Source organism: Neurospora tetrasperma (assembly GCF_000213175.1).
Source record: "Neurospora tetrasperma FGSC 2508 unplaced genomic scaffold NEUTE1scaffold_4, whole genome shotgun sequence".
Lineage (NCBI taxonomy): Eukaryota > Fungi > Ascomycota > Sordariomycetes > Sordariales > Sordariaceae > Neurospora > Neurospora tetrasperma.
This window is the reverse complement of record NW_009799102.1, coordinates 3,145,050-3,161,450: the sequence shown is the minus strand read 5'-3', so window position 1 is coordinate 3,161,450 and position 16,401 is coordinate 3,145,050. Positions and strand designations below refer to the sequence as shown.

Sequence of the window (16,401 nt, the reverse complement as noted above, 5' to 3'; positions counted from 1 at the left end):
AGAGTACCCCTCTATTAAAAACAATCGACTCTTTTTTAATAAAAAGAGAAAAAAGATAATAATTATAATGCCCAATCTACAAATATATAATATAATAGTTCTATTATACGAATTGTATAGCCTTACAATACTACTAAGAAAGTTAATTAGTAAAGAAGACTAGGCTAATATAATTACCCCCCCTCTTATATTACCGGTTATTAAAGGTTATTTTATATACGTTAATAATAGTATTTAATTAATTAATATTCTTTTACCCTAGCTATATAACTATAGCGCCTTATTAGCATAGGGTCCTTTTCTAATTCTCTAAAGGGAAAACCGTACGGCGTTAAGCGCTGCTGGATAAAAACCCCTAATTTTATTTTAGTTATAATTTACCTATACTACTCCTACTTTACTTATAATTATAATAGTTCTTACCTACTACTATAGTAAATTAATTTTATTTCCTCCTTTACTATATTATTCTAATATTAGAATAATAAGAATAATAGAAATATAGTTAGGGATGCTACTTTCTTTTACCGCTTTTCCTTCTCCGCCTTTACTATTCCTTCCTCCGTTTTCCTCCCGCTTTTCTATCCTATTTTCCCGCCTATATCCCTACTCCTCCGCTTCGTTATTCCTATTTATATTTATTTCCGCCCTATTCCTTTACCTCCTAACCCTCGATTTTATTCTCTATTTATAATAGCGTAGGGGCCTTCTCTTTTAATTATATAATCCTCCTCGCAACGCCCCTTTTTAATTTTTTCTTACTTTCTTTCTTCCTTATTATAATATCCTCTAAAATAGTTTTTTCTAATTACAATTATCCTAACCCGATTTATTTTATTTCTAACCCTAAAATTTCCTCCCCGGAAGTATTTCCGGGCTCTACAGCTTCTCTTAATTTTATAGCCCTAATTTATTTAAAGCCTATAATATTTTTTTATATCCTTTATAATAATCCGGATTTTTAAATCCCTTAGAACTAATATATTCATCCCTTCTATTATTCCTAATCTTTATATTAATTTATATAATATTATTTATAAAATCCCTTACTTTTATTATATTTTAAATTTTATTACAATTCCAAAATCTAACGAAAGACCTATTAGTCCCAATACTTTTCGTAAAATTATTACTAATAAAATTCACTTTATTTTAATTATTTATAAATTCTATAGTTTTTCTCTTTTTCGCCCTTTTTTTCTATTTAATATTTTATTCCTAATTATTAACTTCCAAACTATAACCTATATTTATACTATTAGTAAATATATATTAAATATTCTTATTAATCTTTATAATACTTATAATACTAATTAATCCGTAATTGTTATTATAATATTAAATAGCCCGGCTAAATATTATAGAAGATTAAATACTTTTGTTCGTACTATTTAATAATTTACTAAGTATATATATATTTATTTAATATAAAATAATCTCCCGAATAATATTACTAACCTTCCCTATATTCTATACTATAATACTATTATTTTCTAGTAGAAAGAATATTATATATTATATATAAAGGATATCTTCTATATTTATACTCCTTCTAGCCCTAGTATTAATAATATAATAAGTCCGGTTTATATTACTTTTAATTCTAATAGTAGTATAATTATTCCTGTATGTATTATATTTAATCCTAATAGTAATAATATAACTATTCTTACTTATATAATCTCCGGTTTTAATAATAATAATACTACCTCTAATAGTCCTATAACCGTTAATACCCTCAGCTGCCCTATTATAAATAATAATTAGGTTTAATAGTATTATAATATTACTATAAATTAGATTTATATAATAGAGCTTTTCGAAGAGTTTTTTAAACGTAATTAAGCGTTAAATAAGAAGTATTTCAATTTTTACTATAATTATAATATAAATAGTATTTATAGTTAATATAATTATTTCCTCCCTATCCCTTTATTATTTTATTCTAATATTATTAATAATTTATTCCCTCTTTAAAAATACTTCGTAAATTCCTTATATTACTCCTCTTCTAATTTGATTATTAAATAATATTCCTTTAATTTATTTAACTTTAATACTTATAATAAAATTTTTTCGGTTTTAATTCCATTATTTAAATAATTCTAGAGTTCTTCTTTCGTTAATAATTAGTTCTTAATATTTAATTAGAAAAAGCCTTCGGTATTAAGGTAGTTTAGAATAATATAAATAAAGGTCTCTTTTTTTAATTTATAGGTATAAATAAGCGTTTAAACGTTTAATACCTTTCTCCGGAAGAGAAAAGCCTAAAGTTTTATAACCTCTATTTTAACTTAAATTAGGAAGGAGCTCTTCGCTTTAATTAATAAATATAATTTATTATTATTTTCTTCTAATATTCGAATTCCCCTCTTTTTCTTTTCTTTCTTCGTATTAACTATATATTATTAAATAATTTCGCTATTAAATTTAAGAGTAAGGTCGGTAATAGTAAATTTATACTACTAATTTAATTTAACTGCTATTAATATTAATCAATAGTTATAGTACAATACTTATTTTCCATTTATTATATCCTCTAATTATTTTTTTCCTATTAATAATTATAGGTTTTAGGATTTATAATAGTAGTAGCGGGGACCCTAATTCCGGAGGGAGGCCAATTATAATTACTAATAATTTTTCTATTAGTATTTACGTTTTAATTTATTTAATTTTAATCATACTATTCTCTAATTTATTAGTAAATAACTAATTTCTAATTTATTATATCCGAATATAATTAATTACCTAAATTACTATTCCCCAGACGAATTTTACTTAGTCTGTACGAACGAGCCTTTCTTCGAAGGCCCGGACTCTTTTATTTAAATAAAAATCGAATAGTAAATAAAAGGTTTTTATTTTTAAATTCCGTATTAATATAGTTTTATACACCCTAATAATAATTCTTAAATACTTAGTTTAGTATTTTACTAATCTAATTATGATCCTTTATAATTTCCTATAAATTTTAATTAATTAATAGGATTTTAAGGCTCTGTATATAATAATATTATAAATATATTTAGTATATATTTCCCTTACCCGAATAAAAGAACAACCCTATATTTTTACTATTAATTTTATAAATATATTTATTTAAATCTTAATTTTTTATTTTATTACTTCTATATCAATCCGGTAATTAAATTTACAATTTAGTTAAACCCTTAGGAATTTTATTAATTCTATTAATTAAAATATTATATCCCAAAATTAGAAAACTTCCGTCCTTAGTACCTTTATCCGTATAAAATATATTAATTCTATTTTACTTGCTTCGAATTCTATATCTTTCACCCCAACCTATTCCGAATATATTTTTTATATTACCTATAAGATCCGGCAATTTTCTTTAATAGTATAGACTATTACAATAATATTGATATTATTTAGAAAACCGACTATAATTATATTTAGGATTATTACTAATTTCCGGTATAATAAAGTAATAAAGAGAATAAATAAAATAGGTAAGAGGGGGGAGCTTTAAAGTACGCCTATTATAATAGTATAGGGGCGAAACGTTTTATTATTAAAAAAGAAAACACTTTTCCTATTAATAATAAAGCTTACTATTTACTTAATAATCTATATTAGGAATTATATTTCTTATAAAATATATAAAAGCTATTTATAATTAACTTTATTAAATACGCCCTTTAGATCGAAGAGTATAAAGGATATTACAATTCTAAATTTTTAAACTATATAGACTATATTAATAATTACCCGGACTATAAATTCTATTGAATAATTTATCTAATTACTTATTTAACCCTCTAGTAAAGGTTAAATTCTTTAATTATTTATATAAATCTCTTAATTACGAGGGCTTTGAGGATTTTTTCAATATTATTAAATAATAATATAAATTTCTATATACTTACTAATTTTTATTAAATAGCGTTTTTTCTAAACTTTTTAAAAATAATTACTTTTAAATCCTTAAACCGTTATAGGAAATATCCGAAACGGAAGCTAATAATTACCAAATATACTATTACTTATTAGAATGGTTACTCGTATAATTTTGGAAATTTATTTAAATACTAATCAATACCTAAGGCTTTATTAAATACTATTTAGGAGAGGACGTTTTAAATATTTTCTTTAATAATTAATTTACTAATAACTATTAGATTAACGCTATTTATTAAATTAATCCAATCCAGTAAATATTCTATTACAATATTTACCCTTAAGAAGAAATAATTGATAAGGATTTTAGCTTTACTATTATAATTTTTGATTTTTATTACCCTTTTATTAACTTGGAAGGCTAATAATTTAAGTAGGTCTATTAAATAATAATTTTAAGTCCGGGCCTATTTGTTTAAAGGCTAGAATCAATTTGGGTTTTTTAAGGCTTTAGCGACGCCTTCGTACTACGTAGCCCGCTATATTTTCAAAATAATTTTCTTCTTTTTTATTATTATTTTAATAAACTACCTCTAATTTAATAATATTTAATATTTAAATTACATCCAATACTTCCGCTACGCTTCCTTTATAACTATTTTATATTCTAATATTTATTAATTCACTTTCCTTCTTTAACCTTTCTTTTAATATAGGCCGAATTCTTCTATAATATTAATAAATTCTCTATTGAACCTCCAAAAACCTTATTCGAACTTTTTTATAATATTAATCCTTTTTAAAACTAAAATCTATTTTTCTACTACCTCCTTTACCTTTATTATATTTATAAAATTCTAATTATAATTTCCTTCTTCTTCTACCCTCCTATTCTTTTTTCCTATTTAAACTTAAATTTCCTAAGGGTAATAGTCGGAATTAATTTATTCGTACCGCTATACTCTTTAATATTCGACTTTAACCCCGGGTAATAATTATATATAATTAATTATTCTATTTCTCTCTATTTATATTATATTATTAAATTTCGTTAATTTACTATAAGGGGTAAATAAATTAAAGTTCTAATATTATATTTATATAAAGAGGTATATAGCCTTTAGGCTAATCCTATTCTCCAAATCCTAATTGGGAAATAGAAATTAAAATCCCCGATAATAATAATTTAATTTCTTATTAGGGGCCCGGCCTCAAGGAATTTAAAAAGTAGGTATCCCTATTAGTATTTTAATATTCCTTATATTAAAATAGGTAAATAAATAGAATAAATAATCGTAGGATCCCTTAGGTTTTTTAATATTACTATAGTCCAATCCCTTCCGGCTTAGAAATTAAAGTCCTTTAAATTTTATTTCTTATTAATATATATTACTACCCTTCTATTCTTTAAATAATCGATTCCAAAATACCTCCTACCCTTAGGACGGTAAATATCCCTATTTAAATTTCTACCCGGCTTTTAAATTGCTATAACATTATAAGCCTCTTCTTATTCAAATAGAAATTTCCCTTTTTTATATAATTTCCCTATATTCTAATAGAATATTTTTAATTAGATTATTGATTACCTTAAAATAGGGTTCCTATAAGTCCCTTAATAGAAAATAAGGGTATTACTTCCCTTAGGGGAATTCTAATTATATAAGTACTAATACTATTATACGTCCGATTTTCTACGTTCTAGGAATATAAATAATATATATTTATTAGACTTTATTAGGCTAAGGGTTTCGGTCGGGGGGTTGAGCTAACGATTTTTTTTAGTCGCCCTCTTTTTACGCTTCTTCCAATTTATTTCTCTAAAATAGTAATAGTATAAGAATTAGGAGGGGTATTTAATAAATTACCTTTATTTATAATTTCTATTACTAGCTCTAATACTTTTCCGGCCGGCTTTTTATAAAGGAGGGCAAATGCCCGCGGCCTTTTAGTATATATAATAGACGCCTTTATAATAGCCTTCCAAAAAAGGGGGTACTCCTTATAATTATAAATAAAATATCTCTTCTTCCTATATAATTTATAATAAATAAACAATTTATTTTTATTTGATAAATAATTTATTTTACTAAAATAATCTCCTTTGTATTTAACTTTACTATATTAGGCGTAAATATTTTCCTAATAATAGAATTTCATTATATATCTAATTCCTTAATATTTAAATTACTATTAGATATTATTCGAGGTTTAGAACGGTTCGTAAAATATATATATTACTATTTTAAAAGAAGAAATTATTTTAAAGGAAGTTTGCCGCCTTCGAAGTAGCGACTTCTATTAGGAATAAACTTCTATTCTCTCCGTCCCTTTTTTTCCGAGGCTGAACTCTTATAATAATTACCTTCTTATTCTTATTCCTTACTATATTTATTAATACTTTCAATATAACATAATTATTAATACTATTTTAAAATACGCCCTAGATTAGTACGCTTATAATATTTATAATAATAAAGGCCTCCTTACTAAAGACTTTTATAACTTATATTTAATTTTACTAATATTAATTATATATAGATTTATTAAAAATAATTATATAATTTCTAAACGATAATATCCGAATAACTATTCTAACTACTAAATTTAATTTCTTCCGGCCTAGGGTCGTTACTACAACTATCTTTGTATTTTCATTCGAATAATTTATAAACTTAATAGTAATAATTATTCCCTTAATAGTAAATTATTATTCGAAACTAGAGGTAATAAATTTTTTACTAATAATAATAGGTAATTATTAGAGGGTAGTACTAATTTTATTTGGGATGGTTTTCGCTACAATATCGGTCTATTATTTTAGTACCTTTTAAATACTTTTTCTAATCTCCTTTAAAATATCCTTCTTTAAATTATCAAAATCCTTTTTAGTAATAAATTAGTCGGTTCTAGCCTTATTAACCTCGAATTATATAAACCTACTTTTTCTAATATAAATCTATGTAAATTCGAAAAGTAATTCTCGAACCTAATATTAATCCTTAATTAAAATAATATTATAATCCGTAGACTTATTCGCTCTAATAATAAACTTCTTTAATATTTTATTATCTTCCTTTATTTAGTCCGAAGTCTTTGCAATAAATATAGTTTTAAAGTTATTATATACAGAAATTTTTGCGAGTAAATTATAGACGCTATTTTTAAACCTATAAGTACTACTATTTATAATTATTAGTAACGACGATACAACACTATCGTTGCGTTCGTTATAGGATATCGTAAGGGATGTAAACGACCCTCCTAAGTCGATTATTATTATTAATTTTCGTTTTGGAGCACTCCTCGACCAGAAATCGGCGTTTCCGGTTTCGGCGTCGTTTTAATAATAGTATTTAATATACTAAATTTAATAATATACTATTAAACCCAACGACTAAGTATATAATAACTAAGGGAAATAAAGTACAATTTAGTCTTTTATTAATAACAATATCTAATATAAAGGCTAATAAAAGGAAGAGAAGGAAGGAGGTTGAAGATACCTTTAAAAAGAATACCCGCTCTACAATTAACTGGCTAATTATAAGAACTAGCCCAATTACCATTAATAATACTCGTCTTCGACTAATAATTAATAATAACAACTATATCCCTATATACTAAAAGGAGACAAACCGCATTAGAAAGAAGACTATTAATATTAAGAGGATTATTCTACGTAAGTAGATTATTACTTTTAAGAAGGATCGTAAAAAGTAGATAAAGACTACTAGAATATAATTAAAAGTAGAAGGCAAGAATCGTACTAAACAGAACAATATTATAAAGCTATTACTAGAATAATTAAAAGATAAAGAATATTTTTTATTTAATATTGAGAATTTAAGAGAATATATTAGAAAAGGTTTAATAATAACAAAAAGGAGGCAATTATAGTATAAATAATATAAGAAGGCCGCGAAATTAATAATATACAGCTTCTATACAACTAAGTACTAGAAGGACCTTTATTACTACTATAAATTTATAATAAAGAGAGAGAGGTACTGGTAGAGGAGGTGATTATTGCATTCCTTATAGTATTTAACCCGCCTGCTAATTAAATAATTAAGGTTGAAAATAATAGTATTAATAAGCTGGCCAATAAGGGCAAAGAGTAATAGGAGGGATTTATCAATAATATTGAGTATAATTACGAATAATTACAATATTTTAGACTGCTAGAATACTATGGCTATAGTTAGTGATATAGCGCGGTAATTAGAATAAAAAAGGTGATTCTGGCTATGATGTAGTTATGCGACAAAACGTTGGTACTTTGATTTGTTAGTAATTTGGGTGGTGGAGTAAGTCTCTCGATTTTTTTTGCTAATCGCAGGTAATTTTGCTAATCGCTGAACCAGACCCCGTGCTAGCGCATAGGGTCTGAGGCGTTTCTAGCCCAGACGAGTACTCTTTACCCTACTCTTTAATTACTTTAACAAGGTTATCGAAATTGTTATACTAGGTTGTAAAGAGAGGATAAGGCTTATTGTAACTATTACTATTATTATTATTATTAGGGTTACTACTATTAATCTCTATAGGCTTTGGCTGCGTAGAGGGGGGCTCGATTAAGGTAGTGCTTATTGAGGGTTTTAGTCTAGGATCGATGAGGGAGAGGTCGATTGTTTGACTGGGGTAGTTACCCGCGCTATAGTCGTACGCGGGTTAGGTCGCTGTATCGGCTATCTGCATTACGGTTAGTTGGGGAAATGTACTGAAAAGTAATAGATGGATCTGTACCGTCGATTGAATAATAGCGCTTTATTAACTTAATAATAATTAGCGAAATATAATGTAGTAAATTGATTGAGGGTGACGAGGGTAATGTGTAGTTTAGTAGAGGAAGTAATGTAACGAAGCATATGCTAGAATAATTGCTAAGTTAGACTGGCTGGGTGGCTAGTGCAGTACGAGGGTGGCTAGTACAACCCCTAAATGGGTATAATAGGTTGAAATCTAGGAGCTTAGCGGGCGCAGTATATACCAGATGGGTGCGGGTCGGTCTGGGGGTCTATAGGGTTAGGGTTGGGTATGGAGGAAGAGGGTGGATCTACGTACGAATAGAGTTTCTTCAACGTGCGAGTAGAGTTTCTCTAAATAAAACAATTAGAGGCTAATAATATAACTAGATCTAAAAATAACGGATAGGGGTTATATATAAAAGGAAGAGTTAAAATTAAAAAATTAAATTCTATAAGGCCACTTAGGAATTCGATAGTATATTCCAGAAACTAAAACCCTATTATATTGTACCGATTAGACAAGTACCTACTAAATATAATGTAAGGTATAAGTTATAAATTATAGTAAATTATGAATTGTATATTATTAATTATAATAAAGTCTAAATAAACCCTTTCTTATACCAAACAACCTCCTACTAAGATCGGGTACCTTATATTTACTACCCGTCCCTATAATTAACCGCCTTCCAAACCTACCCTATACCGAATATAAAATTAATACTATGACCTCTATTATTATATTTACTAGACTATCGCTATTAATACCCCGCTATTTTATTTAGTCTTTTAAAACTATTTACGAATAGAGAAAGTACTAAAATAATATTATTATTAATAATACCCCGCTATTGTAACTACTTACTAGCCGATTATAGTAGGTAAAATATAGTAGTTACTTATATAACACCCTGTAATCTATTTCAACTCTAGTATATTTACGCCGGCTAAAATTACTTAGAAGATAATTATAAAATAAATAAATAAATAATTACCTGTTAATATTATTATACTCCGCTATATGATTTCAATTTTCTAATAAATTAGAAGGTGGTAGAACTATCGCAATTATATTTACTAGCTATTATACTATTCCGTCTCAATAATTCAAAAGTACTATATAATCTAAACTAATAATTAGTAAGGAAAATACAAATTTCGACCCACCTTCTCCCCTCATTAATTTCTCCCTCTCTGACTTCTCCCCCTTTAAATCTTCTAATTAATAAATTAAATTAATATTCGTATTAATAAGATTAACTAGCCTGCAATTACTATTACTAAATTTACTTCCTACTTTATAATAGAAGTTATTCTAAACTACGGTTATTGTAAATTAATATTACCCTATTTAATTACGCGTACGTCAGGATTATAATTAATATTATTAAAGATAGAAGGCTTAGGCTTTATAAAGAGGAAGTGGAAATTTACTTCTTTAGTAAAGAAGACTATTAGCTTTAAAGGTTAATAATATTCTTTTACCCTAACTATATAACTATAGCGCCTTATTGGTATAGGGTCCTTCTCTAGTTCTCTAGAGGGGAAAACCGTACGGCGTTAAACGCCGCCGGATAAAAACCCTTAATTTTATTTCAGTTGTAATTTACTTATATTATTCCTACTTTACTTATAGCTATAACGGTTCTTTCCCACCGCTATAGCAAACTAATTTCGTTTTTTCCTTTACTATATTATCCTAATACTAGAATAATAAGAATAATAGGGATATAGTTAGGGACGTCGCCTTCCTTTACCGCTTCTCCTTCTCAACTTTTATTACCCTTTCTTCTACCTTCCTCCCGTTTCTCTATTTTATTTTCCTATTTATATCCCTACCTTTCCGTTTCGTTACTTTTATTTATATTTACCTCTACCCCGTCCTTTTACTTCCTAACCTTCGGTTCTACCCCTATTTATAATAATATAAGGGCCTTCTCTTCTAATTATATAATCCTTCCTATAGCGCCCCTTCCTAATTTCTTCCTACTTTCCTTCTTTCCTATTATAACGTCTTTTAAAATAGCTTCCTCTAATTATAATTATCCCAACCCGATCGACTTTACCTCTGACCCTAAAGTCTCTTCCTCAAAAGTATTTCCGGGCTCTATAATTTCTTTTAATTTTATAGCCCCGGCTTGCTTAAAGCTTATAATTTTTTTTTATATCCTTTATAGTAATCTAAATCTCCAAATCCCCTAAAACTAATATATTTATCCGTTTTATTATTCTTAATCTTTATATTAAGCTATTTAATATTATTTGTAAAATCCCCTACCTTTACTATATTTTAAATTTCGCTGCAAATTTAAAATTTAATTAAAAATTTACCAGTCCTAATACTTTTCATAACATTATTATTAAAAGATTTACCTCCTTTTAACTTCCTATAAACTCTATATCCTCCTTTTTCTTGCCCTTCTTTTTTAATTAATATTTTATTCCTAATTATTAACCTCTAAACCGCAATTTATATTTATATTATCGTTTATATAGTCTCCGGTTCTAATAATAGTAGTACTACCCCTAGTAACCCTATAACTATCGATACCCCTAATCGCCCTATTATAAATAATAATCAGGTTTAGTAGTGTTACAATATTACTATAAATTAAATTCGTATAATAGAACTTCTCGAAGAGTTTCTTAAGCGCAATTAAGTATTAAATAAATGGTACTTCGGTTTTTACTATAATTATAGTATAATTATTTCCTCTCCGTCCCTTTATTCTTTTATCCTAATATTATTAATAATTTATTCCCTTCTTAAAAGTATTTTGCAAATTCCTTATACTATTCCTCCTTTAATTCGACTATTAGATAATATTCCTTTAATGTACCTAAATTCAACGCCTATAATAGAATCCTCTCGGTTTTAATTCCATCGTCCAAATAATTCTAGAATTCTTCTTCTATTAATAACTAAGTTTTAATATCTAAATAAAAAAAACTTTCCGGATTAAGGCAATTCAAAATAATATAGGCGAACGTCTCTTTTTCCAATTTATAAGCGTAGACGGGCGTTTAAACGCCTAATACCTTTCTCTAAAAGAAAAAAGCCTAGAATCCTATAACTTCCGTTCTAGTTTAAATTAGGAGGGAATTCTTCGCTTTAATTAATAAATATAATTCGTTATTATCTTCTTCCAATATTCGAATTCTCCCCTTTTTCTTATCTTTCTTCGTATTAACTATATATTATTAAATAGCTTTACTACTAAACTTAGGGGTAAGGTCGGTAATAGTAAATTCGTACCGTCGATCTAATTTAATTATTACTACTGCTAATTAGTAATTATAGTACAATACCTATTCTTTATTTATGAAAAAAACGACGCCGAAACCGGAAACGCCGATTTCTAGTCGAAGAGTGCTCCAAAACGAAAATTAATAATGGTAATCGATTTAGGAGGGTCGTTTACATCCCTTATAATATCCTACGACGAATGTAGTAATAGTATTGTATTATTATTACCAATAATTATAGATAACGGTATTTGTAGGCTTAAAAATAGTATTTACAACCCGCTTGTAGAAATTTCTGTATATAACGACCCTAAAGTTATATTTATTTGCGAAGACTTCGGACTAAATAGAGGAAAACGATAAAATATTAAAAAAGTTTATTACTAAAGCAAATAAATTTATAAGTTATAATATTATTTCGACCGAAGATTAGTATTAGGCTCGAAAATTATTTCTCGAATTCGTACAAGCTCGCGTCGGAAAAAGTAGGTCTATACAACCCGAGGCTAATAAGGTTGGAATTAATTAGTTTATTATTAAAAAGGATTTTAATAATTTAAAGAAGGATATTTTAAAAGAGATTAAGAAAGGTATTTAGGAAGTATTAAAATAATAGGCTAATATTATAACGAGAACTATCCTAAGTAAAATCGGTATTACCCTCTAATAATTATTTATTATTAATATTAAGAAGTTTGTCCCTTCTAATTTCGAATAGTAATTTATTATTAAGGGAGTAATTATTATTACTGAATTTGTAAATTGTTCGAACGAAGATACGAAGACGGCCGTAGTAACGACCCTAGGCCGGAAGAAATTAAATTTAGTAATTAGAGTAGCTATTTGGATATTAATATTTAGAGATTATATAATTATTTTTAATAAGTCTATATATAATTAATATTAGTAAAATTAGGTATAGGTTACAAAGGTCTTTAATAAGGAGGCTTTTATTATTATAAATATTATAAGCATATTAATTTAGGGCGTACTTTAGAATAGTATTAATAACTATAGTATATTAGAGGTATTAATAAATATAGTGAGGGATAAGAATGAGGAAGTAGCTATTATAAGAATTCGGCCTTAAAAAAGAAGGGATAGAGAGAATAGAAGTTTATTCTTAATAGAAATTACTACTTCGAAGGTAGTAAACTTCCTTTAAAATAATCTCTTTCTTTAGAATAGTAGTATATACCTTTACAAACCGTTCTAAACTTCGAATAACGTTTAATAGTACTTTAAATTTTAGGGAATTAAATATATAATCAAATTCTATTATTAAGAAAATATTTGCATTTAATATAATAAAATTAAATACAAAGGAGATTATTTTAACGAAGTAAATTATCCGTCGAATAAAAATAAATTACTTGTTTATTATAAATTATATAAAAAGAAGTTAGATTTTATTTATAATTACAAAGAGTACCCCCTTTTCTAGAAAGTTATTACGAAGGCGTTTATTAGGTACGCCGAGAGGTTGCGGGCATTCGCCCCCCCTTATAAAAACCCGGTTGGAAAAGTATTGGAATTAGTAATAGAGATTATAAATAAGGGTAATTTGCCGGACGCCCTTCCTAACTCCTATATTATTACTATTTTAGAGAGATAAATTAGAGGAGGTATAAAGAGAAGGCAATTAAAAAAAATCGTCGGCCCAATCCTCCGACCGAAATTCTTAATCTAATAAAGTTCAATAAATATATACTACCTATACTCCTAAAGTATAGGGAGTTGGATATATAGTAGTAATAATATTTATACGGTTATAATTCCCTTAAAGAAAGCAATATTTCTATCCTTATTAAAGGATTTATAGGAATCATATTTTTGGGTAATTAATAATCTAATTAAAAATATTCTATTAGAATATAAGGAAATTGTATGAAAGAGGGAAGCTTCTATTCGAATAAAAGGAGACTTATAATATTATAGCGATCTAGGAGCAAGGTAGAAATTTAAATAGGAATATTTACTATTCTAGGGGCGGAAGGTATTTCGGAATCGATTATTTAAAAAATAAAAGGGTAGTAATATATATAAATAAGAAATAGAATTTAAAGGACTTTGATTTTTAGATTGGAAGGGATTGGATTATAATAATATTTAAAAGTTTAAAGGATTTTACACCTATTTATTTTATTTATTTACTTATTCTAATATAAGGAATATTAGAATATTAGTAGGGATCCCTAGTCTTTAAATTCTTTGAGGCCGGGCTCTTAGTAGGAAATTGAATTATTACCGTCGGGGATTTTAACCTTTATTATCCTAATTAGAATTTAGAGAATAGAATTAGCCTAAAGGCTATACGCTTTTTCATATAAGTATAATATTAGAGGCTTAATTTATTTACCCTCCGTAGTAAACTAACAAAGTTTAATAATATAATATAAGGAGAAAAAAATAGAATAATCAATTATATATAATTATTACCCGGGGTTGAAATTAAATATTAGGGAATATAGTAGTACGAATAAACCGGCTCCGACTATTACCCTTAAAAAATTTAAATTTAAATAGGAAGAAAGAATAGGAGGGTAGAAAAGGAAGGAAATTATAGTTAAAATTTTATAAATATAATAAAAATAAAGGAGGCGGCGGAGAAATAGATTTTAATTTTAAAAAAAATTAATATAATAGAAGAGTTCGAATAAGGTTTTTATAAATTCGATAGAAAATTTACTAGTATTATAAAAGAATTTATCTTATATTAGAAGAAAAGTCGGGGGAAGAGAGCGAATTAATAGATATTAAAATATAAATCGGTTATAAAGGAAGTGTAGTAGAAGTATTAAATATAATTTAAATACTAGATATTATTAAATTAAAGGGAATTCGTTGAAATAATAATAAAGAAAAGAAAATTATTTTAAAAGAATAGTAGGTTACGTAATAAAAAGGCGTTACTAAGGCCTTAAAAAATCTAATTTATTTTAACCTTTAAAGAAATAAACTTAGACCTAAAGTTATTATTTAATAAATCCGTTTAAATTACTAACCTTCCGAATTAGCGAAGGGGTAATAGAAATTGAAAACTATAATAGTAAGGCCAAAACTCTTACCGATTATTTCTTCCTAAAGGTAAATATATTAATAAAATATTTATTAGACTAAATTAAATTGGTAAATAGTATTAATTTATTAATTATTAATAAATTAATTGCTAAGGAAAATATTTAAAACGTCCTCTCCCGGATAGCGCTTAATAAAGCCCTAAATATTAATTAATATTTAAATAAATTTTTAAAATTATACGGGCAACTATTTTAATAAATAATAGTATATTTAATAATTATTAGCCTCTAATTCGGATATTTCCTATAATAGTTTAGGGATACGAAAGTAATTATTCTTAAAAAGCCTAAAAAAAGTACTATTTAATAAAAATTATTAAGTATATAGAAATTTATATTACTATTTAATAATATTAGAAAAATCTTCGAAGCCTTTATAATTAAAAGATTTATAAAAGTAATTAAAGAATTTAACCTCCTATTAGAGGGTTAAATAGGTAATTAGGCAGGCTATTTAATAGAGTTTATAATTTAAATAATTATTAATATAGTCTATACAATTTAAAAATTCGGAATTGTAACGTCCCTTATACTCTTTAATTTAAAGGGCGCGTTTAATAGAAATAATTATAAATAACTTCTATATATTTTATAAGAAATATAACTCCTAATGTAAATTATTAAATAAGTAGCGAACTTTATTACTAATAGGAAAGGTACTCTCTTCTTTAATAATAAAACGTTTCGCCCCTATACTTTTATAATAAACGTACTTTAGGGCTCCCCCCTCTTATTTATTTTATTTATTCTCTTTATTATTCTATTATATTAAAAGTTAATAATAATTTTAAATATAATTATAATCGGTTTTATAAATAATATTAATATCGTTATAATAGCCTATACTATTAAAGAAAATTACCGGACCTCATAAATAGTATAAAAAATATATTCGGAATAAATTAGGGCGAGAGGTATAGAATTTAAAGCGAGTAAAATAGAATTAATGTATTTTATATAAACGAACGTACTAAAAATAGAAACTCTCTAATTTAGGGACGTAATACTTCAACTAATAAAATCGATAAAATTCCTAGGGGTTTAACTAAATTGTAAATTCAATTACCGGGTTTATATAAAAAAAGTCAAATAAAAAATCAAAATTTAAACGAATATACTTACAAAATTAGTAGCGAAAATATAAGGTTACTCCTTTATTCGGGTAAAGGAAATATATATTAAATATATCCGTAGTACTATTATATATAGAGTTTTAGTATTCTATTAATTAATTAAAGTCTATAGGAAATTACGAGGAATTGTAATCGGATTAGTGAAATATTAAATTAAATACTTAAAAATTCTTATTAGGGCGTATAAAGTTACGTTAATATAAAATTTAAAAATAGAAACCTTTTATTTACTATTTAATTTTTATTTAAATAAAAGAATCTAAACCTTCGAAGAAAGGTTTATTCGTATAGACTAAATAAGGTTCGTCTAGGGAATAATAGCCTAAA

The 16,401-nt window shown here is 25.9% G+C and overlaps 1 protein-coding gene across 1 annotated transcript; it reads right to left on the bottom strand.

Moving 5' to 3' along the window:
* Positions 1-6,127: 6,127 nt before the first annotated feature.
* On the bottom strand, positions 6,128-6,295 carry NEUTE1DRAFT_44315 (uncharacterized protein; the record flags this gene model as incomplete). Its single annotated transcript, XM_009853284.1, has 1 exon — positions 6,128-6,295. A coding segment is annotated over one exon (168 nt), but the record flags the coding sequence as incomplete, so codon positions are not given.
* Positions 6,296-16,401: the final 10,106 nt, after the last annotated feature.